The sequence below is a fragment of the Hippopotamus amphibius genome, chromosome 14 (assembly GCF_030028045.1).
Source record: "Hippopotamus amphibius kiboko isolate mHipAmp2 chromosome 14, mHipAmp2.hap2, whole genome shotgun sequence".
Taxonomy (NCBI): Eukaryota; Metazoa; Chordata; class Mammalia; order Artiodactyla; family Hippopotamidae; genus Hippopotamus; species Hippopotamus amphibius.
In genome coordinates, this window is record NC_080199.1 from 61,199,805 (window position 1) to 61,224,832 (window position 25,028).

General features: G+C 35.5%; 1 protein-coding gene across 3 annotated transcripts in view; it reads right to left on the reverse strand.

Annotated features, from left to right (window-relative positions):
- Positions 1 to 257: 257 nt before the first annotated feature.
- The window catches only part of SUCLA2 (succinate-CoA ligase ADP-forming subunit beta), a 45,563-nt gene continuing 20,792 nt past the window's right edge, over positions 258 to 25,028 (reverse strand). The window contains exons 5-12 of one of the 3 annotated variants that reach the window (XR_009049012.1): positions 20,085 to 20,213; positions 17,604 to 17,742; positions 10,514 to 10,675; positions 10,276 to 10,418; positions 6,293 to 6,413; positions 5,744 to 5,832; positions 1,727 to 1,848; positions 258 to 1,034 (exon numbers count right to left, since the gene is read on the reverse strand). Coding sequence is in view for 1 of the 3 variants with exons in the window: in XM_057707443.1 (XP_057563426.1) it covers positions 960 to 1,034; positions 5,744 to 5,832; positions 6,293 to 6,413; positions 10,276 to 10,418; positions 10,514 to 10,675; positions 17,604 to 17,742; positions 20,085 to 20,213 (858 nt within the window). In the remaining 2 variants the exon portion in view is untranslated. Of the gene's footprint in view, positions 1,035 to 1,726; positions 1,849 to 5,743; positions 5,833 to 6,290; positions 6,414 to 8,101; positions 8,226 to 10,275; positions 10,419 to 10,513; positions 10,676 to 17,603; positions 17,743 to 20,084; positions 20,214 to 25,028 lie in introns of those variants that run through there. The other 2 variants (XM_057707443.1, XR_009049013.1) reach the window with 2 other exon arrangements.

Consider the following 25,028-nt stretch of genomic DNA (forward strand, 5'->3'; position numbering starts at 1 on the left):
GATAGACATCTACGTATATACATACACATATATACAGATGGGGACACAAGGACAATGTGGGCTTTGTGGAGAAGTTACCAGATGGCACAAACATAAACAGCAGAATTCAGGTGAAATATCTGTAGATCGCTTTATAATATGTAATATCATGCCCCAGTACACGATCTACAAATCAGTTCCTTAGAGGTGTTTAGTGAAATGATAAACACATCACCTTCTACTTAAAAAAGAAAAAAAACCCAAAACATTAATCCAAATCACATTGGGAGAATTTTTATTAATTTAAATTGACATTGTTAATTTTGTCTGCTGAGTCCTTAGTAAGTATATCCTTATTTGATACATTCTTCTCAATACCACATGATTATGAGGACTTGCATTTATCAGTTTTGTAATGATTAAAACAATGTTCGGATAATTCACAAGTTACTTCACTGAAATACTTAAAAGAATATTCTAGGGAGTGTTTGAAAGACCTGTTTATAAATAGTGACTGATATATTTAGTTAGGTATTTAGTGCTGAAGATAAACACTTCTTATATAAAACATTGTTTTAATACACTGCTCTACAAGTGAAACTAGTTATTAGATATAATACATTTCTAACACTAAAGAATAAAGCTTTATCTTCATATTTGTTTTATTCATAAGACTCTTATCAATGAAGAATGCTGTACCCAACAATAATAAACTGGCATATTGCAAGTGACATTCTGTAAAAGTGAAAAAGAAAGCTGCAACAAAACAAACTAGATAACTGCATTACACTTTCTTTACACAAACAGCCCATTCTGAACAGAATTTAATGCAGACCAAATGCTTCTAAAAGTTTTTGTGCCTAGACGGTAATCACAATCTTCACACGCTAAAGAGAAAAGGAACAATAATAATACAGAACACAGTATTTTTAACAATTATAACACATTTAACATCTTAGGCCAACCACAGGGTTCTCAGATCAGATTGGCAACTGAAATTTCACATCCACCTGGGCTTGCTTGGCCAAGGTCACTATCTCAGAGAGCTTTACAACCTGAAAGGAAAAAAAAACAATCTTTGTCTCTATTTTCACAAAAACATAGAATCAGAACGGTTGGTCAATATGCAATTAATTGCACGTTCAATCTTTTTCATTTAAAACACCAGAGCTATTCTGACATTGTTATAAATCACTTCACAGTCTTATAAACATTTGCTACTCCTGAAGGATAGTCAAATCTAACACTGTTCATAACCCACACACCATAACCCATACTGGATTTTATTCATATATATAAAATCAGAAGGCATTAAATAGATACACATCTGATATATGCATATATCTCTTTTTCAATGCCTAAATTTTATCAATATTTTTTTCCTTTTTTTAAATTGAAGTACAGCTGATTTACAAAAGTGTTAGTTTCAGGTGTATGGCAAAGTGATTCAGTTATACATGTATATACTATTTTTCAGATTTTTTTCCCTTATAGATATTGAATATAGTTCCCTGTGCTATACAATAGGTCCTTATTGGTTATTCACTTTATATATAGTAGTTGTGTGTATGTTAATCCAAAACTCCTAATTTATCCCTCCCCACCTCCCTTTCTACTTTGGTAACCCTAAGTTTGTTTTCTATATCTGTGAGTCTGTTTCTGTTTTGTAAATAAGTTCATTTGTGTTATATTTTAGATTCCACATATAAGTGATATCATATGGTATCTTTTTTTCTTTCTGACTTACTTCATTTAGTGTGGTAATCTCTAGGTCAATCCAGGTTGCTGCAAATGGCATTCTTTCATTCTTTTTTACAGCTGAGTAGTATTCAATTGCATATATATACTACATCTTCTTTATTCATTCATCTGTTGATGGACATTTAAGTTGTTTCCATGTCTTGGCTATGGTAAATAGTGCTGCTATGAACACAGGGTTGCATGTATCTTTTCCAATTATACTTTTCTCCGGATATATGCCCAGGAGTAGGATTGCTGGATCACATGGCAACTCTATTTTTAGTTTTTTTGAAGACCCTCCATACTGTTTTCCATAGTGGCTCCACCAATTTACATTCCTACCAACAGTGTAGGAGGGTTCCCTTTTCTCCACACCCTCTCCAGCAGGTGTTATTTGTAGACTAATTAATGATGGCCATTCTGACCGGTGTGAGGTGGGACCTCATTGTAGTTTTGATTGCACTTCTCTAATAATTAGTGATGTTGAGCATTTTTTCATGTGCCTATTGGTCCTCTGTATATCTTCTTTGGAGAAATGTCTATTTAGATCTTCTGCCCTTATCTTTTTTTTTAATTTATTTTTTTTATTGGAGTGTAATTTACATTGTTGTGTTAGTTTCTGCTGTATAGCAAAGTGAGTCAGTTATACATACACATATATCCACTCTTCTTATCTATCTTTAAAGATAGAAACAGTGACTGTCTTAGTTGGATACTACACAACACAAAGCACATCGAAATAAAAGTTTGGGGAATTCCCTGGTGGTCCATTGGTTAGGACTCAGTGCTTTCACTGCCAGGCCTGGGTTCAATCCTCATCAGGAAACTGAAATCCCACAAGCCAATATGGCAATAAATTAAATAAATAAATAAATAAATATTTTTAAAAGATGTCAATAATCTTAACTTACAATGTTGGGATAGGAGCTTGGGTCTAGGAGTTAGTATTTTACTTTCTGTCAATAAGTTAACAATTATCAATCTGAACTCTAATGTTCTCTCTATAATCTGTCTGAGAATATCCAGCTTGTACCATACAAAATATACAATCAAACATATCTAAAACCAAACAGCAAATTGAGCTTCTCTCCTCCCCAGTAGAGTAGTTAAGAGAAGGTTTTAAAGTTAGACACCTTAACTTCAGATCCTACTCTGATGCTTATGACATGGGATCCTGAATAAGTTAATTTATCTAGCCTCTGTTTCATCATCTATAGAAATGGAGATTGTACCACCAAACCTGTATTGAGATAATACTTGAAGAAAAAAAAAAGGCTTAGCATTACAAGCACAATAAATTATATATGGTAGCAGTTGCTAATCTTATCATCATATTATTTTTAATATTGTCATGACTTCCATAACCTCCTACTCTGTAGAAAAACACTACAGACATAACTTAAATCAACTGTTCACTTTTATCTTTCATGGTCTATTTGATCAAGCTCCTATTGACTCTTCTCCTGTCTTTCTTTCCATGTCCATAAAGCTTTTCTTAATTCAGGCTCTCATTGCAAACAAGCATATTTTCAGAGAAAAGTTCTAACTATCCATCCTATCCATTACCCTCACCTCACCTCACATCTAATTACTGCACCCTCACTCTTCCCTTCAACAACTGATTCCACATCTCAAAGTCAAAACAGGCTTTCTGAAACTCCTTCTCCCTACCATTCCCTTGCTCAAAATCTTCATTTAAACTCAGGACTGAGTATAAGTTCCTCTGTCTCTAAACTGCAACTGAATTTTATTTGCTAGTTAAGTTTTTCCCCAAAGTATGCCCCAAAGAAGGAAATAAGACCTTTATTATTCTTACAAAATCTCACATTATTAACACAGCAAATCTCAAAAGCCTATTTATTGATTAAACCATATAGCCCAAAAGAGTATTCTGTGCAAAGTCTATAAACATAGAAAGGAAAGAATCAGAAGTTCTCATTTAAAAACATCTTTATCTACTACGGAATGTGCACCAAGATATAGTAAGATACGGTGTTAAGTAAAAGGAGGTAAAATACATGTTACCATCATATAATGTGGGAAAGTGGAGAGATATATGTATACATACATAATACATATATATACACATATACATTATTTACTTGTGTTTTTAAAAAAGTGAAAAGATGAACAAAAAAAATTCTAAAAAATCCAAAAAAACTAGTTACCTATGGGGAAGGAACAAAAAGCAATACATATAAAAGCTAGATTCCCTAAATATACCTTGTTATATATAGTTTGACTCTGGAAATGCTTATTAAAAACATTTCTTTAAGCAACTCCTTTAAAATAAATAAATGAAACTGCATCAAGGCGGGATAAAACAGAGAACTATTTCATGTGAATTTTAAAATCCAGCAAATTATAAGAAATACTTCAAAGGACAAAAAGAACTGTGCATACAAATCCTGAACTACTTTCAGTAGCCATATTGTTGGTATTATTATTCTAAAAATGTCACGTTTGTGTTGAGGGACAAAGCAAATGAATATTTACGTGAGTTTGGAATGGGAGAAAAAGAGAAACATATCAGATAAGAAAAAAAACTGTACTCCTGGATTTGCACTGGAAATATCAATATGTACTCATGTATTAATATTTATCTTTTTAAAAAATACATATTTGCCTAGATTTGCCACTTAAAAAATCTGGAAACGATGAACAACCCAATAGTTTTAAGTACCCTTAAGGCTTAAATTGTGGTGTCTAAACACCATTTGGCTGATTCCAGGTCTGCAACAAGAAATGTAAAAAATGAGCCTGAAATGTTTCATCATATCAGAAAGCATATTACAGGGCATGTGGGAAGGACTCAGGAGTCAACTTGAAGAGGTTCCCACTGACCAAAGATGAGATAATCTAAGCATCAATAAAAATAACTAAAATGGACTGAACCACATCAAATATATTTAAATCCATGAGTTCAAAATAGCATGTGTACACATGAGCACATATAACACACAACACACACACACCTAAAAACAAAAACCAAGAAACAAAAAAGCCTGGGTTACTTTCATAGGCCATAATGGAACAAATTCATTATTTTGAAAACTGATCAATAAAAGCAAAGAATTAAGTAAGTATCCTAAAAGGTACTTCAAGACAATAAATAATTGCTACAAGAAAGTTTCACTTTTTATAAGTACTCCATATAATAATCACATAATTAGAAAATCACCACTTTGCATAAACAAAATATTGGATCTAAGTTATGAGTATCAGTGACTGCTAGTATTACAAAAAGAGAAATTATCTGACATTTATATACCTCCTTATGGAATTACACAAAATTAACCATAAAATATTCTTGCTCCCTGCTCCCTCAAATCAAATACATATATGATCAAGCCTACAGAATGAACTACCAGTTTAAAGGAAATACAGGAGCAGAGGAACATGTTAAACGACATTCCATGGATATAATCATTAAAATCCAGACTACAGGAAACACTACAAGACCATCAGCCTGTTTTTTTCAACAAATAAAGTTAAAGAAAAAAAAAAAAAAAGGAGGCAAGGAGAACCTATAAAAAGAAATTTAGTGATATAGTAACCAAATGCAAGCATAGACTTATTTTGATCCTAATTGTAACAAAGAACCTAGGCAAAAAATATTTAAAAGAACCAGGGAAATTTCAACACTGACTTGATTCTTTTTTATAAAATATAAACATAATACCACTATCCCGCCTGAAACAATTAACAATAATTCCTTTATATCATCAATACCTTTATCTTTTATAGATACATGGTGATAAGTATGAAATGATATAATGTCTGGGATTTGCTTCAAAATAATCATGGGCAAGGAAGGAAGTAGGTAAAAATAAGATGAGACAAGACTGAACACGAGTTGGTAATTGTTTAAGATGGGTGATAGGTATATGGGGTTCAATACTCCTAGTATTTAGCTGAAATACTAATTATTGGCAACATTAGCTGGTTCACTTTAGAATCTAAGTGTTTATAAATCTTTCATACACTTTGCAAATTTATCCTTAGATCAACATAACCTGTTTACCATTTTAGCAGCTTCGTCCAAGTCATCACAAGCAAGAATTTTAAGTCCACTGTCTGCTATCAGTGCCTTAGCATCATCAACTCGTGTACCTGGAAATGATTTATGCAAACATAAAGATGTTTTAAATATCTACACAAAATCATTTAAAATATTTGTCACAATATAATACAAATATGAAATTTCAACCAACTTCCATCATTTAACACAACTGCTTCTAAACCAAAGAAAGCACTGTAAAAACCTAGAGTTATCTTGTGAAATACTTTGCCTTATCACATTAACGGTAATTCAGACAAGTCAGAATTCAAGACAAGCACAACAAATAAATAATATATCAACTAACACTAAGCAAAACTATGAACAATTTTGTCCCAATGTTAGAATTTTTTTCTAACCCACATTTTAAAAATTCCCTACTATACACTCTCATTTAAAAAATACAGCTATTTAAAACTAAATTTAATACTAAATGAACCAAACTCCTTGGAATTATGAACTTATAAGCAATTAGAGTTCATGGAACAAATGCAAGATACCTTGTACACTCACCTTGTAACCGTACCACAATAGGTATTTTAATTTCCAAATCCTTTACTGCCATGACTATACCCTGTGCAATAACATCACAACGCATGATTCCTCCAAAAATGTTGACCAGAATAGACAGTACCTGTCAATAAAATGTTTTGGTAGGTTAAAATTTTAAAAGGATAACTATTTGTCCTTCCTTCCCAAGAAAACATTAGTATCTGTGCCTTGTGATAAAAGTTAACTCCATGGAAATATTTTCAGACGAAACAGCCATACTCTGCATGCAGCTCTCATCACTGAAGTCTGTGTACCACCCACCAAAACTTATTTCCCCTCCTTGGGTACTTTCAACACCTGGCTCATAGTCCCTTCTCTCCTGTCTCATATTAACAAGACCTCCTGAATCCATTTACTTGTTTTCTATTAAGCACAGCCATTACCAACATAACTAACCCAGACTATACTGTAAGACAATGTCTTATGCAAGATCTCCAATTTAGTCCTCATTAACTATCATCTCTTTATTTTTCCCCATCAACTCTACTGACTTTTCACACAAACCAGGCCCTCAAAACTGCACAACATCTGTATGGCCACTCCTGGCTACACATCACATCCAAACCCCAGGGCCTATTTGGGTTGGCATTCTTTCATCATCACACTGATAATCTGAATCACTGTTCTTCTATCCTTAAGAAAAAAACCTTATTTGTTTTTTAAAAAGAGGCTTAGTTTATTCAGCTATACCAAAACTTCTCAACCAGTGAGATACAAATGGCACCAAGATATTGTTCCCCTCACCCCTTAGAGCAACTAGGAAGGTTCTGGGACAGATGGAACCTTAAGCCAGTGGCCTCTGACAACAAGCAACCTTCCCCATCTACCTCCCACTCCCCACTGAAATGTCATTTTCTGTGAATGTCATGACAAGATAAAAGTTGAGACACACTGAGTTTTACTACACATTCCTTATCTTTACCTCTATTATTTCTATAGTTCCAGAAATGTAGGTCTAGAATTCATAATGGAATAGACTTCACAGTGGACTCTGGCACGCTCCCATCTCCCACCGCCCCCAACCTCACATCCCATTCTGGATAGCTACAGTATGCACCACAGGCATCATCTAGCATGCGAGCTTTAAAGTGACTGGACCTCTACTCTACCATGTTGCTTTTATCTCCAGTCCATTTCAACTGATTACTACCAAGGACAAATTGACCAGAATGAAGGTCTCTAGAATATCAAATGTGGAAAGCCCACTCTTGCTCAACCTCCTCTCCTTTCACCTTTAACGCCTTTCATCTCTAACTCCAATGAATCCAATCTTTTCCTCTGAAGCCTCTAGTCCCTCAACTCCTTTCTAATCAACCAGACTATGAGCTCTCTGCCGATCTGGCTTCCTTTACTATAGCGCCTGGAAGCCACAGCTGAGCATATCAACAAGACTGTCGTGTGCACACTCAGTTCCGTCACAGCCACTCCTCTCTCATACGCAGTCTACCTGCCATCCCCATTCAAAGAATGCATTCTTGGATGATTCCAGCCTGTTAGTTTATTCATTCCAACTTTAAGGAAAAGCAAAGGAGTGGGAGAAAACAAAACACCAAACCTGTGAAACACTAGCATAACCTGAAGAACAGTATAATAATGATTCGTCAGCAACCCTTTCCTTAATAGTCTGACTCATACCACAGGAGTCTGACTCATGCCTTTCAACTTGCTTCCTGAGCCTCCTATACCACTTCAAACTCTCTAAACTCTAGCATATGATCTTCCTTTTGCAAGAACACCTCAAGAAGGAGTAACCTCCTCTCCAAAACTAACCTCATCACCAATTACTGTACTGTGGCTCCTGCTGGTCTTCACTCCTTTAGCTACATTCACTCTCTTCTTTATCTTCAAATCTCTTCTCTCCCTCCAGCTAGAAACAGCCCATCTTCTTGGTCGTCTATACAAACACACAAACATACACCGCAGAGCTCGTCTCAAGCCTACCTCCTTCTCAAGCCTACCTCCACTCAACTACATCCTTTTGTGCCTTTTGTACGTTTTGTGCTTTTTTTGTGCCTTTTGTATGAGCACTACATCCTTTTGTGCCTTCGTAGATCCCCCTAAAAGAGTAACTCTCCTGTTTGATTCCACGCCCTCAATTCCCAATCACAACTCAAGGCACCTACCCTCTCTTTCAGCAACTGAAACTACGGCCAATTCCCTTACTTCTCAAAACTCTTCACCCTGGCCTTTGATTTCACCACTCTCTCCTGATCTGCAACAATCTCTATGTCAGTTTATTCTCTCTCTCTTTTATTGGGTTTTCCTTTCTTATACAATCCTTCAACACTGAGCGGGAGGAGCCAGGTTCCATTCTTGGTTTCCTCAAATCACTTGCATCAGTCATCTCACTAACTCCTAACACTTCAAATTTTCTCAATATACTGAGGACTCTCAAATACACATATGACCATTATAAGAAAATATCTTTACAACTATCTACCAGGTATAATCACCACAGTGCAAACATAACATATTTATTCAGAAATACCAAATTACTTTGCTTCTGACAGCACAAAAGGTATCACCAACCAATGATTCTCTCCAGCCAAAAGTCCTAACCAATCCCTCCCCATGCCACCCCCAAAAAAGGAAAAAAAAAAAAAATGAATTTAAGGATTATATCTCAGCAGTGCCTCTAAATTAGGTTTCACTGCTTTATTCTTACTGACACTGCCTTTGTTACGAACCTCTTCACCTTTCTGAACAAGCAGGTATAACAACCAAATTGATCTCTCCTGCCAGTGTCTCCCTACTCTCCATTTCACCCTTTACTCGCAGAATTACCTTCTTTCTTAAAAATAAAAAAACAAAAAGGTAAGGAGTTGATACATGTATTCGTGAATATACTAGGGTAGAAGTGTTAAATTCAAAACCCCTTACCTATAGATACAGGGATCTTCACAACTTGGTCTCAATTTGCCAACATTACTTCTTACCATTCATCCAATAATGCTATATTCTTATGCATAAGCATCTTACCATTCCATGAACACAGTGGCCCTCTCTGGACTCCATGCCTCCGCATATTTCCTTCCCTTTGCCTAACTCATTCAATTGTCAGCTCAGTTCAAGGTATCTCGATCCCTACCAATGACAAATTCTCAGTCTAAATTCAGTAAGACTAGTTACATGAAGGCTATTATCTTATTTTACCATAAGTCTTACAAAACCCATATTGGCCACACAGTAGATATATTCCTTAAAAAAAATCTGATGAATGATAATATGTCTGTTTCTTAGATCACAATGCTTCACATCTCTTGTATTCTGATAATCATTTATAAATTCATAACTGTAAATTATGGCATATCTATATATGATAGACTATGCAAACATTAAAATGAGTGTTTTAGAATAATTCTTTACGCAAAAAGTGCTCAAGATATGTTAGCTAAAAGATTCAAAATGTGTGTATTAAAATATATATATACGAATGGGTGAAATATATGGTATGTCAATTATATCTTAATAAAGCTGTTTCTAGAAAGATACATATGCAATGTGTGTGAAAGATACATATGCAATATATAAGCATTAACAAGTCTTAAAGAAAATAAATCAAATCAATAGTAACAAAAGTTATGTCTAGATAGAATTAAAGGTGATTTTTATTTTTAGTTTTACGGACTTTCCAGATTTCTGGGCTTTTGCGGTCAACTAACAGCTCCAAAATTTCTTCTGTACGAATGGGTTCTCATGCCAAATCACTACCATTTATAGTACTATCTAATACTATCCAGTATTTCTTCACCATGTTTTCTAAATCACAATGGGAAACTGTATCTTTCTCTCTTGTTAACTTTTATTTCATTGATTTCAGCAAATTTTTCCAAACTATTGAGGACTTTTGAATTTTAATGCTCAACTAATTTAATAATCACATCTACTAATTAATCAAGTTACTTCTCGCCATTCAAATTCTAAAACATAAGCTCTGCCCTTACCTTTTTATCTGAAGTGATAAGTTTAAATGCTTCTGTTACTTGATGGACCGTGGCACCACCACCAACATCAAGAAAGTTGGCTGGAGTCCCTCCATGAAGTTTTATTATATCCATTGTGGCCATTGCCAAACCAGCACCATTTACTATCAAGAGGGGAAAATGATTTGTATAAGCATCAAACACAAGGAAAATAAATTAAGCTTAGCCAATCCAACTCTAACATTAAAACATGTGGTACCTAGACAGCCTATATTTCCATCTAGGCCAATGTAGTTGAGATCTGCCTTAGCTGCATCTTTGTCCCTTTCATCTTCCTGGGTCCAGTCCTGCAAGTCAAAGATTTTCTTCTGGCGATAAGCTGAATTAGAATCAAAATTGATCTTTGCATCCATACATAGCACTTTGAAGGAAAAAAATTAAGTGATTTTTAATTTCAAGATAGACACAATAAACTATACAATAATCAAATGTTTTTTACTTTAGAAGAAAAACATTTTGTTACTTACTGAAAGTATTTCAATTTATGTTTACAATTCAAACTGTTTCTTGAAAAAGAATATGGGAGAATTAAAACTGCCCCATCAAAGTTACTGCTTCTACAGCTATCCTAAGCAACAGATGAAGGGAAAAAAAACCCTCAAAAGCATTTAATTTTCGTTTTAATAACCAAGAATTAATTGTCCATGCTCCTAGCTAACTCCTTTGCTTGGGCCCTAGGTCTCAACTCAAGGGCATTGTTCCAGCAATTCCGTCTTTCCTGCATTGTAAATTCCACCCCACTCCCACATTTCTCTTGGCTAAATCAAACCAACTTACACAAATGCTGTTCTTTCCCCCGCCTTAATAAAAAGAAAGAAAAAGCTCTTTACTACCCCTACCCCGCTTACTCTCCTTTTCCTATAAAGTGTAACTCATGGAAAGAGTTGTCTGTTTAAACCTGGAGTCAGCAAACTATGGCCCACGGGCCAGATTTGGCCTGTGCTGGTTTTTTATGGCCTGTGAGCCTACAAAGGGTAGGTATGAAGAAGAAAGAAAGAAAGGATAAAGGAAGAAGGGGAAGAACAAGTAGAAAAACAGCAGCAACTGAGACTCTATCTGCCAAGCCCTGTGCTTAAACAACTCCCTATACCAAGTTTTCCTCCTGCCATTCTCTCTTAAGTTCACTCTACTCAGGCTTTTAAAACCTCCAGCACTCTATCAAAATGGCCCTTATGAAGGTTAACTCTCTGACTTCATCTTTCAGTATGTATTCTATCCCTTCCTTGCTCCAATCTAACTACAATTTTCTCTTTATTCCTGAACAGACAGAGGCTAAAAGAACTGAGCAGTTTCAGCTGCTACCCAAAATAAGAGACAAAGTTTGGAGTCAGCCAAGTTAACTATTAACAACAAAAACCAACATTCTTTCAGAGGAAGATGACAGAATTCAGTCTCCCAAAATGTCTAGCATACAATTAAAAATTACTAGATCTGTGAAGAAACAGGAAAATGTAAACAATAGTAAAGAGAAAAAGCAGTCAAGAGAAACCAAACTCAAGATGACTCAAATTTTAAGGTATCAAAGGACTGTGAAATAGCTATTTTAAACATATTTAATGATTTAAGGGGAAAATATGGTCATAACAAAGCACCATGTAAGTAAATCTCAACAGAAAATAAAACTATGAAAGGAACTATCTTGAAAATCTAGAACTAAAAAGTACAATATCTGAAATCACTGGTGAATGATAATACGTATGTTTCTTAGATTGTGATGTTTCAGATCAAATGTTTGATAATCATTTATAAATTTACAGTTATAAATTGTGGCACATCTATATATGACAGATTTTACAAATATTAATTAAAATAAGTGTTTTAGAAGAATGCTTCAGTAAATGCAAAAAGTGTTCAAGATATGTTAGCAAAAAAAATCTGCATATAACTTTACAGTTGGCCCTCCATATCTGCAGTTTTGCATCCATAAATTCAACCAACCACGGATTATGTAGTACTGTAGTACATACTCATTGAAAAAAAGTCGGCATATAAGTGGACTCTCACAGTTCAAACTCCTGTTGTTCAAGAGTCAACTGTATATATATTACATTAATAAAATTAATGTGACATTCAAAAAAAATGAGGAACACATAGTAAAGGCCTTAATCCTTAGTAGGCCTATAAGGTATACAGACTCAAGAAGATAAAGACAGGTTTACTCAGTTGAGGGTGATTCTCTAATAAAAACATACTTGGAGTGAAATACCTAGGAAGCATATTTCCTAGGCCTCAGCTCTGTAACAGTCAGTAGAACCAGCCGCTGAAAACTCTGCTAACAGCAAGGGTGTGTTTAATACCAGTAAAAGGAGCCCATTCTCAATTCACAGTGTTCAAAAGAGGGAAAACTTTTAAGAGATGTACATTTTGGGATTTTTTCCCCCTAGAAATCACAAATGCACCAGGCCAAAATTAATTTCTTACTCACAGATTTTTCCCAACTGATTTTAAGTCCATAGGTAAAATAATCAAGACAACTGGCATCCTGGGGAGACTAATATCAGTCCACTCTCCTTCATTCAGCTTTCACTGAGTTTCTGCCATGACCCTTGATAAAATGAAGTACAGGGTTCTGGAAACATAATTGGCCTGAGATCACTGTTTCTGGCAGTAGGAATGGCTTGGGTTTTGGGGGGTTTTTTTCCCCCCAAATTTGGTAATTGAGGGGTCAAAGCTGTGATAAACATATATGCATTATTAACCTTTTGTACATCTTTATAATTAAGGCACATAAGATAACTGAATTCAAATAATATAACTTCTGAGATCATGAAGAAATTCTACTCATTCCTATGAGAGACAGTCCAAACTGTCATGGCTAAAAGAATTTAAACTCTATCTAGAATTCACAAACTCTCATTCAATCAAAATATTTAAGAAATTAGAAAGAACATTAATTTCTTTGAACTTCTAACTCAGACAAGAGAATCTGACTTGGGACCTCAGTTCTCTAGGTCCTTTGGACTTTAAATCCAGGTTTGTCTTTATGCAGTTTACTATTAGAGTATTTCAGAGTATTTTAATGCCATAATCTATTCTCACTGATAAACTCCTGATGTTCCAGTAGACAACCTGACTGAACATGGTGTCAGAAACAGAATAAATTTTCAGTATGCAGCATAACACTTTCTTAGAGCTGATAGTGGTGTATTATTGTGACCCATTTTAGAAATTTCTGGGGGTAAAAATCAAAACTATCTATAGGTGCTCCCAGAATATCCAAAGGAACAATAGCTGGGATTGGAACGGCGGCCTCAAGGTCAGAACAAGATTACCCAAATAGACAGCTAATCTCTCTTCCCTCAAGAGCTCCACATCCACCCTGACGGATCATAGGTTTGATGGTTGAGCTCAGTGGGTAAAGAAAATACTGAGGAAAGTTTGCAGCGGCTGCGGGGGTGGGGGGGGACGGGAGCAAATCTTCCCCACTCCTGATGTTTTCTTTAACATTCAAAGGATTCACTTAGTATAACATCTGTCTCTCACTGTCTCTTTACTTCTTCCCAGAGGAAGGGGAGAAAATTATCTGTCTAGTTAATCTAGATATTCTAAAACCAGGCATGCATAATTCAGCTCAATCTTTTTTCCTCTTGAAAGTGAGCTTCTGACAGAGAGGTAGCATTTCCAACTGCTATTCCCAAGGCATGGTCTATCCCTGAAAGGACTGCCCTGTTGAAGCCTCTTATTTGAACAGATTTATTAAGTCTGTCTAACTGTGTAATTTAGTTGTTGGATCCATTTTAATTAGAACTCTGGCAGGGAAGATCAGTAATCACTGGAAGATCTCTTAGAAACCCCAATGACAGCAATGGTCCAATCTAAGCAATTCTATTCAAATATATATATTTTTTATATTACCCTATGTTTTCAGAGCATTACTAGGAAAATAAGTCTAGAGTCTACAAGCTTTCCTCTTACAATTATTCAAATAATTAAACCCGTACAAATTAAGAGGTATACTTCAATCTATGCAGCATATATGTTGCAAAAACATTGTGCACAAAGGAAATAATTTCAAATTTAATCATCCAAAAGTCCTTAAATTACTATTTTAAGGAATACTATAATTTCCCCAAATGTATAGTCTATCTTGTCACATGGTAACTTAGTACCAAAGGAGACAAATATCTATATTTCCTACATTTTTAAAATATTACTGGGGGAGTTGAGGGAGGGAGGGAATACAGGGATATATGTATAAATACAGATGATTGAACTTGGTGTACCTCAAAAAAATAATAAATAAATAAATAAAATAAAAAAACCAATAAAATATTACTTTTGAATCTCAATATGTACCTTATAAATAAAACATATCAATCTGCAGATATTTATAACTTCACAGTCTACACTGGTCTAAAGCCTCCATTCAAAATATATAAAGAAGATACTATAAGAAAAGTAGATCTTCTAACAGAGCCTGAGCTTGAATGCATCTGTACAATAAAGCCTTCTCCTTTCCATTTCCACTGCCTTTGTTACCTTCTGCTTGGACTACTACCACAGCTTCCTAGCCTAAAAGATTACCCTATTGCCAATCCCTTCTTACTCCAATACTGCTGATATACTACTCTCTACCCAAAATATCCCTGTCATACAACTGCGTCACATGTAAGAGTACAAATTCTGCAGTTGACTGTTTAGATTCATAGCCCAGATCTACCACTAGCCATGTGTCCCTGGGCAAGTCACTTAACTTCTTGATAACTCAGTTTCCTAACCTATAAAATAAGGATAGTAATAGTGCCTACCTCACAGAACTGTTACAAACATTTAATGAACTATAGGGATTCATATTTGAAAAGTTTTTACAATAGTGCATGGCGAACCATAAACAAGACTAGAAGGCAACCCTTAGAATGGGAAAAAATAGTTGCCTATGAAACAACGGACAAAGGATTAACCTCCAAAATATGCAAGCAGCTCATGCAGCTTAATACCAAAAAAGCAAATAACCCAATCCACAAATGGGCAGAAGACCTAAATAGACATTTCTCCAAAGAAGACATACAGATGGCCAACAAACACAGGAAAAGATGCTCAACATCACTCATCATCAGAGAAATGCAAGTCAAAGCCACAATGAGGTATCACCTCACACCAATCAGAATGGCCATCATCACAAAATCTGGAAACAACAAATGTTGGAGAGGATGTGGAGAAAAGGGAACTCTCCTGCACTGTTGGTGGGAATGTAAGTTGGTACAGCCACTATGGAAAACAATTTGGAGGGTCCTTAAAAAACTACAAATAGAACTACCATAGGATCCAGTAATCCCACTACTGGGCATATACCCAAAGAAAACCATAATCCCAAAAGAAACTTGTACCATAATGTTTATTGCAGCACTATTTACAATAGCCAGGACATGGAAGCAACCTAAATGCCCATCAACAAATGAATGGATAAAGAAGATGTGGCATATATACACAATGGAATATTACTCAGCTATAAAAAGGGATGAGATGGAGCTATATGTAATGAGGTGGATAGAACTACAATCTGTCATACAGAGTGAAGTAAGTCAGAAAGAGAAGGACAAATATTGTATGCTAACTCACATATACGGAATCTAAAAATGGTACTGATGAACTCAGTGACAAGAACAAGGATGCAGATACAGAGAATGGACTGGAGAACTCGAGGTATGGGAGGGGGCGGGGGGTGAAGGGGAAACTGAGACAAAGCGAGAGAGTAGCACAGACATATATATAGTACCAACTGTAAAACAGATAGCCAGTGGGAAGTTGTTGTATAACAAAGGGAGTCCAACTCGAGGATGGAAGATGCCTTAGAGGACTGGGGCGGGGAGGGTGGGGGGGACTCGAGGGAGGGTGGGGGGGAAGTCGGGCGAGGGAGGGAATATGGGGATGTGTGTATAAAAAAAGATGATTGAACTTGGTGTACCCCCCCAAAAAATAATAAAAAAATTAAAAAAAGAAAAAAAAAGAAGATGTGGCATATATATACAATGGAATATTACTCAGCTATAAAAAGGGATGAGATGGAGCTATATGTCATGAGGTGGATAGACCTAGAGTCTGTCATACAGAGTGAAGTAAGTCAGAAAGAGAAAGACAAATATTGTATGCTAACTCATATATACGGAATCTAAAAATGGTACTGATGAACTCAGTGACAAGAACAAGGATGCAAATGCAGAGAATGGACTGGAGAACTCGAGGTTTGGGGGGGGCAGGGGGTGAAGGGGAAGCTGAGACGAAGCGAGAGAGTAGCACAGACATATATATAGTACCAACTGTAAGATAGATAGCCAGTGGGAAGTTGTTGTATAACAAAGGGAGTTCAACTCGAGGATGGAAGATGCCTTAGAGGACTAGGATGGGGAGGATGGGGGGGACTCGAGGGAGGGTGGGGGGGGAGTCGAGGGAGGGAGGGAATACGGGGACATGTGTATAAAAACAGATGATTGAACTTGGTGTATGCCCCCCAAAATAATAAATAAATAAATAAATAAAATTTAAAAAAAAATAGTGCATGGCACATAGTATTTGCTATGTTTTTGTTAAATACAGGGAAAATATTAAAACAAACAAACAAAAAAACCTTTACTGTAGGAAACCAAAGTATACTTCGAGTGTCTTTTTGTATGGGCAAAATTCAAATCTATGTATTATGAAAGAATAAGTTGAAAATAAACCAAAACATGGGAGACAAGCTGAAATACAGTTGAGATATTTTTCAAAGACTAAGGAAAACAAACACAAAGTGACAAGCTAATCTTACTTGCCTTATATCAAAAGGACTCTAGTATCAGAATACACCCTCTGTACAATAACAATCATGGTGTCTCTAAAGTCTGAAATCTGGGGATACAAAGATGGCTAATTTCCCAAAACTACAACTATTTATTCACTACTGCACTGGATACTCTAATCCAGCACAGCCCAACAGAACTTTCTGCAATGATGAAATTGTTCTTTATGTGTGCTGTCAAATATAGTAACCACATGGGGCTACAGAGCACTTGAAATGTAACTAGTGCAACTGAGAAATATCTTAATCTTATATCATTTCAACTAATTTTAATTGTTACATATGACTGATAGCAGGCATACAGTGCAGCTTTAACCCCTCTGTGTATACATAAATATATATTTAAGATGTTTGTTTTAATGGGTCTCTAATATTTGTTCACATTCACTCTTCATTATAAAATAAGCTTCTACATAGGAATGAGTTCACTTCCTTATGAGTTCAGCTTCCTTAGCGAAGCATACGACAGGTGGATTAATAGATAATCAATGTTTGATTAAAGAAGATACTTTACCAGCTCCATCTGAATCCTCTACCATTGGATTTATTTCTACCATGGTTGCATCATATTTCAGAAAAAGGTCGTAAAGCTTGATCATGTTTTCCGCTGCAGAATCCACAATATTGGCTGGAAAGCCCATCTTCTGTGCAAGCTGAAAGCAATTTGTCTCTTTATTACAGGAATGTTGCATACATCCAATCAACATTAAATTACTGCAAATAAAAAACCTTGTAGTTTATCATTTAAATAATAAGCATGAATCATTTATGGTCAAACAATAATCACTGAAATAGCAGCTACTATCACTAAATGGTTAAACAAAACTTTTTACTCAAAATCCTCACAAAGCAGGTAGTATACCCCTTTTACAAACAAAGAGATTCAGAGAGGTGAAATAATTTGCCATTTGCCTCAATTCCACTTCTGTGTTTATTCCATAGCGTCCATACTGCCACTAAGCCTTATGGTCAATCTAAACTGTATTAAAACTACATATAAAAGGTAGACTGATAATCCCAATGGTCCAAAAACAATGACCAAAATATTAACTCACCCTATTTTACCTTATGAAGAGTGTCTACCAAGCAATGAAGACATATCCAGTTAAACAAGTATTATCCCATTCATTCAAAAATCTACTGAGCACTTAATATATGTTAGATTCAAAAGATACAGGTACTTAAGTTTCTAATCTAGTAGAAGAGTTTACAGTCTTGAGCAGAGATTCTTCACTAAATATACCTGAAGCGCTTTTTAAAAAATACATACATCAAGGTCTCAATACAGAAGTTGTGGTTTACAAGTTCCATAGTGGACCAAAAATCCACAATTTTTTAAACTCCTGAAAGTAATTCTGAACCACTGGTATAGAAGCTGCAGTCTCTTTGTTTATCCTAACTGCTGCAGCTGCTCAGGAACCCTACGGAGGAGTTTTCTCCTCTCTTCCAACTGCTATCTAAGGCTACAACACATTTGACTTTCAATAATAGAAAATATTAAATTCTTTGAAAGTGAATGTGATTTTTGCAAGGAGTCAATGAGAATAAAAATGCAAATAAATAGATAATCAAACTAGGAAATGTAATTTTGGGTTAAAACATTTCAAAGTAAGAAAAATGAGAGATAAAGTAGCATTTCATTTAGAAAGTTTTCACTAGGTCACAATCTACTGTTTTAAATTTAAACATCTTAGAATTGCAAAAGAATTCTGATCAGCCCAGTATGACATCAGTTTGTCTGACACTGTGCTGGGTACTATTTCTGTTCATCCATCACTCAAAAAGGCACAATCTTAGTAGATTATTCCTTCAAGTATTCTTGTTAATCAAGTGTTTTCTCATCTAAATTTAAGTCTCCAGTCATCACTATCCCATAACTACCTAGTGAATCAAATCTCTGTCCCCTTTAAACATTTATACCATTCACTTGCCTAAATGACTTGCTTCATGCTTTATCAGGGAAATCTTTGTATCAGTCAAAATTCCTGCTCCACTGTACTTCAAAACCATAAGCTTCTTTTGAGAGTTTCCTGATACGAGATTCAAACTTTAATATTCAAACTTCTTTTTAAGATAGGTCACTCATTTTTTATATTCAAACTAGACAATTTAATTTAATAGCAGTATTACAAAATTTACCACGCAACTCTCACAGGCCACAATATTAACCTTCATGGTTAAGTTTTTGTTTTGGGGGACTTTTTTTTCAGGGGGGGCATGGAATGGGAGGAAGAGGCACACGAGAAGGATGGTACAGAAAACGTGAAATTGTAGGCAAAATTTATTGTGTATGTGCATACACCGAGAGAAAGTCCACAGCTTAATCAGATTCTTAAAAGTATCCACAAAACCCCCCAAAAATAAAATCACTGATCTATCATAGGGATATATGAGACAGTGTCCCTATCATTCCATACAATTTACAGGAAATAAAGGGGGCATAGGAACATACTAAACGCCACCGTGGGGATGTAAAATCCAGACTATAAAAAACAATGAAGTATAATCACCCCAGGTTCTTCAACAAAATGAAAGGAAATGGAGGAAGAAAGTGAGGGAAAGGAAACCAATAAACTAGAAAAAGACTTATGAGACCTATTAACCAACCATAATGAAAGAACTTATGTGGATCCCAACTCAAACTATAAAAGAAAAAAAAAAAAAACTTGAGACAATTAGGGAATTTGAATGACTAGGTAAGTGATGACATTAAGTTATTGTTAATTTTACTAGGGATGGCAATGGTATAGTGGCTATTTTAAAAGAATCCTTATCTTTTAAAGATACATATTAAAATATTTATAAAAGATATGAAGAAAAACACTTTAGATACTTCTAAAAAGTTTCCATTTCAAACAAGATATTAACATACCTTGACACCCAAAAAAATTTTGTTAAGAAGTTTTGTCAATCACGTCACCTGTACAGAGTTAATTCTCTTTAAGTGTTTTAACTATTCAATCAGAAGCCAGAAATGTTTCGGAATACAACATACCCGAACAGCTTGTTCCTTTTTGATGCCTTCTACGATATCAATAGGTTCTTTAACTATGGCCTCAGGAGTCTCAGCAGCAACATCTTCAATGTTGACACCACCGTGAGAACTTCCTATCAACACAGGACCCTAGTAGGAAGGGAAACAGCCAAAGCATCTAGATTTTATTTTGGAATTGGCAATAGAATCTTAAAATCTATTTGTGCACACTATCAGACTTACACATCTGTTACCCCCCATTATTTTTAAATTCCCTTGAGAATTTATCCTTGCATCTCTGCACAATGTCCCCCTAAACGTTCAGTTGAAATAACAGAAAAGAAGTGAAAATGAAGAGGAAGACAATGGCTCACTGGTGAGGGAAAACGATTAAAAACAGACACAAAACATATACCAAACAAGTCAATATAAACGTATATATATGTGAAATATAACATATGCATTTTTCACAAGAATTGAAAGGACATTATTGTTTAAAGAACATTAAAAAAAAATCATAAAACAGCTTACTGATATTTTAAAAGGGAAAGTCTAATGAACGAAAGGTCCTGATTTTATAAGCTATAGCCCTGCTGGAAGTCAGCAAAAAAGAAAGCTACCTACCTTGAAAGAACAGCTCTGGCTATTATCATGAACAATATAAGAAGTGAGACATAAATACTAAACAATTAAGTTAACTTTTAAGTCCTCTAAAATCTATCAAGAAAAAGCAAAGTAAAATTATCTAACAGATTTGTCAATTTACACACAAAACTGGAAATAATCTTAACATGCAAACACAAGGAAATGGTAAAACCATGCTACAGAAGATTATTTAATGTATCTGGAAGGGAAAATGATCTCAGTAGTATAATCTGGGAAAAAAATGATACAAAACCCTAGATTCTAGTCTCAATTGTGTTTTTCTTTTAACATAAAATGTGTTTAAATGTGCACCCTCCCACTATTCACACAAACAGAAAAAAGATAAGAAATAAAACATTAAATGATAAGACTTTTTTATGTCACTATTTAAAAAAAAAAATTTCTACAGTGAATCTTATTCTTAATTCGGGGGGGGAAAAAAAAACCTCAAAAGATTACTTTCACTTTTCTATCGCAGCATCTAAGTGTTTCAGTAACAAATTCAAGGTATAATGTAAAGAAATAATATTATACTCATTACTGTCTGGAGAACAATACAGTCTTTCAAATCCTCAAAATATGGCAACAGCCAAAGGGACAGGGGGTGTGGGGGAATCTATTATTTTTTAAAGAGAGTTAACTGCTATTTAGGCAAAAAAAATTTTTGGAAAAGTATCAGCCTTTAAGGAGAAAAACTGGGTGGTTGAGGAACAAGGGTGGGTGGAAGATTTATATTTCCCTGTACATCTTTGTACCTTTTAAATTTTATACTACATGACTAGATTTAAATATACAGATTTAGATTTATTACACAGTAATAAAGAATTTGGCTGGCCTTTGTCCCCAGTGTCTGGGAGGCAACTTCTATATGCTCCCCGACATCTGAGAGTTTATGTTAATGAGGTGATTCACAATGGGCCCCTAGATAACACAAAGGAGGTGACTCAGGTGGGCACTGGCCAGGTCAGAAAGACCAACAGTGTGATTACAGGGATGGAGCTTTGAGCCACATGATATCAGCCTACACGTCAGAGAGGGAAGGAGGCCTAGAGATTAACTCAGTGGGCAATGATTCAATCATTCCTACTTCATAACCCCTTCCCACCCCCGTCACCACCGCCCCAAAATACTCTGGACATCAGGGTCAGCAAGATAGTGGAAGAGAAAGCCCCACTTTTGCTCTCCCACAGAAACACTACGTTAACAACAATATATGACCCCAAAAGCCTGTTAGAGAATGTCAGAAACCAGTTAGGAAGTTGCAGTATCCCAAGCAAGTTCAACTGCAAGGAAATGGGTAAGAAAAGCCATTTTATTTCATCTAAGTGAGCCCCTAACCCAAGCCAACAAGCTCAAGATCCAGAGAAATAGTCCAATGCTGGGCTTCTCCCTTGGGAGGGAAAGAGAAGAGTGAAATGTGCATCCAACATTCCTGCTTTTCAGGGGGATGTCCAAGGAGCTGGTTTCTGTCTCACCTGACTTGGAGGGCTAACAGGGAACCTGCAAACTCTGACTGCCTTGGAGGGGAGAGGCACTGAGAACAAAACAAAGTGCAGCAGCTTGTGAAAGCACCAGAGAACGTGTAATACTACGGACAGAAGCCAACACAGCTCACCAAATCTGGGGGAAAGCACCCAACTCATGGCTTTCTTTTTAACAACTCAAGGAACTAGAAAAAGAAGAAACTGAACCCAATGTTAGCAAAAGGAAGGAAACAATAAAGATTAAAAGCAGAAATATATGAAGTAGAAAATTTAAAAAAAAAAAAAAAAAGGAAAAAAAAAACAACCTAAGAGCTGGTTTGTTAAAAAGGTCAACAAAATTGACAAACACTTGGCTAGACTAAGAGCAAAAATTCAAATAACAAAAATCAGGAGTGAAAGAGGAGACATTACAACTGATGCCACAGAAGTGGAAAAGACCATAAGAGACTACTATGAACAATCACACACCAACAAATTTGGTAACCTAGAAGAAACAGATAAATTCCTAGAAACATACAATCTACCAAGACTAAGTCATGAAGAAATAAAAAATCTGAACAGACCTATAACAAGTAAGGAGGTTGAATAAGTAATCAAAAACCTCCCAACAAAGAAAAGCCCAGGACAAGATGGCTTCACGGAAGAATTCCACCAAACTTTTCCAAAAAAAACTGAAGAGGAGGGAACACTGCCAAACTCATTCTATGAGTCCAGCATTATTACCCTGTTACCAAAATCAGACAGGGACACTACAGGAAAACTACTGACCAATATCCCTGACGAATACTGATGAAAAAATCTTAATAAAAATACTAGCCTACCAAATTCAATAACACATTAAAAGGATTATACATCATGATCAAAGGGAATTTACTCATGGAATGCAAGTATGGTTCAACATAGGAAAATCAATCAATGTAATACACCACATTAATAGAATCAAGGTCAAAAACCACATGATCAGGCTTCCTAGGTGGCGCAGTGGTTGGGAATCTGCCTGCCAATGCAGGGCACACGGGTTCAATCCCTGCTCCAGGAAGATCCCACATGCCACGGAGCAACTAAGCCCATGCGCCACAACTACTGAGCCTGCACTTTAGAGCCCGTGAGCCACAACTATTGAGCCCATGTGCTGCAACTACTGAAGCCCACACGCCTAGAACCCGTGCTCCGCAACAAGAAGCCACGCCAATGAGGAGTCCGCGCACCACAACGAAGAGTAGCCCCCACTCACTGCAACTAAAAAGAAAGTCCGCGCACAGCAAAAAAGACCCAACACAGCCAATAAAATAAATAAATAAATAAATAAATTTATAAAAAAAACAAAAACAAAAACCACATGATCATCTCAGTTGCTGTAGAAAAAGCATTTGAAAAAATTCAACACCCTTTCATAAAAACACTCAACAAACTAGGAAGAGAAGGAACTATACCAACATAATAAAGGCCACAGATGAAAACACACAACCAACATCACATTCAATGGCGAACAACTAAAAGCTTGCCTTCTAGGATTAGGAAAAAGGCATGCCCACTCACCATTTTATCCAGCATAGTATTGGAAGTCCTAGCTAGAACAACCAGATGAGAAGGAAACAAAAAACATCCAAATAGGAAAAGAAGAAGTAAAATTATCTCTGTTCACAGTTTATATGATCATGTATATAGAAAACTCTCAAGAATTCCCCCCAAAAATGTCTACGAGTGAATGAATTCAGCAAAGTTATAGCACAAAATCAACAAACAAATATGTCTCACATTTCTATACACTGGCAAAGAACAATCCAAAAAGGAAATTAAGACAATGATCCCATGTATTGATACAACAGAGTTTAAAAGAATAAAATACTTAGGAATAAACTTAACCAGGAGACAAAAGACTTGTACACTAAAAACTACAAAACAATGCTGAATGAAACTGAAGAAGACACAAATAAGTAAACACCCTATATTTATGGATTGGAAGACAATATTATTAGACTGTCCAATACTACCCAAAGCAATCTACAGATTCAATGCAGTCCCTATTAAAATCCTAATGGCATTTTTTTCCCAATACAATCTTTTTTCCATTGTCCATTTTTTGCAAAAATAGAAAAAAAATTCCTAACATTCACATGGAATCTCATAGAATCTTTAACTCACATGGAATCTTTGACCCTGAATAGTCAAAATATCTTGAGAAAAATAAACAAAGCTGGAGGCCTCTTACTTCCTGATTTCAAAAAATATTACAAAGCTATAGTAATCAAAACAGTATGGTTCTCACATAAAGACAGACCTATAGATCAATGGAACAGAATAGAGAACCCAGAAATAAACCTTCATATATATGGTCAAATGGTCTTCAACAATGGTACCAAGGCTACACAATGGGGAAAGGACAGGCTCTTCAACAAATGATGTTAGGGAAACTAGATACTACATACAAAATAATGAAGTTAGACCCTTATACCATATACAAAAATTATCTAAAAGTGGATTAAAGACCTAAAAGATCTGAAACTGTAAAACTCCTAGAAAACATAGGGGAAAAGCTTCATGACATTGGATTTGGCAATAATTTCTTGAATAAGACAGAAAAGCACAGGCAACAAAAAGCAAAATATACAAATGGGACTATATCAAACTTAAAAACTTCTACAGAGCAGAGCAAACAATCAACAAAAAAGGCAACATAGACAGTGGGAAAAAATATTTGCAAACTGTATGTGGGAGATTAATATTCAGAATATGTAAAGAACTACAACTCAACCAGAAAACCAAAGAACCCAATTTAAAAATGGGCAAAAGACTTGAATAGACATTTCTCCAAAGAAAATACATTTCTTCACTT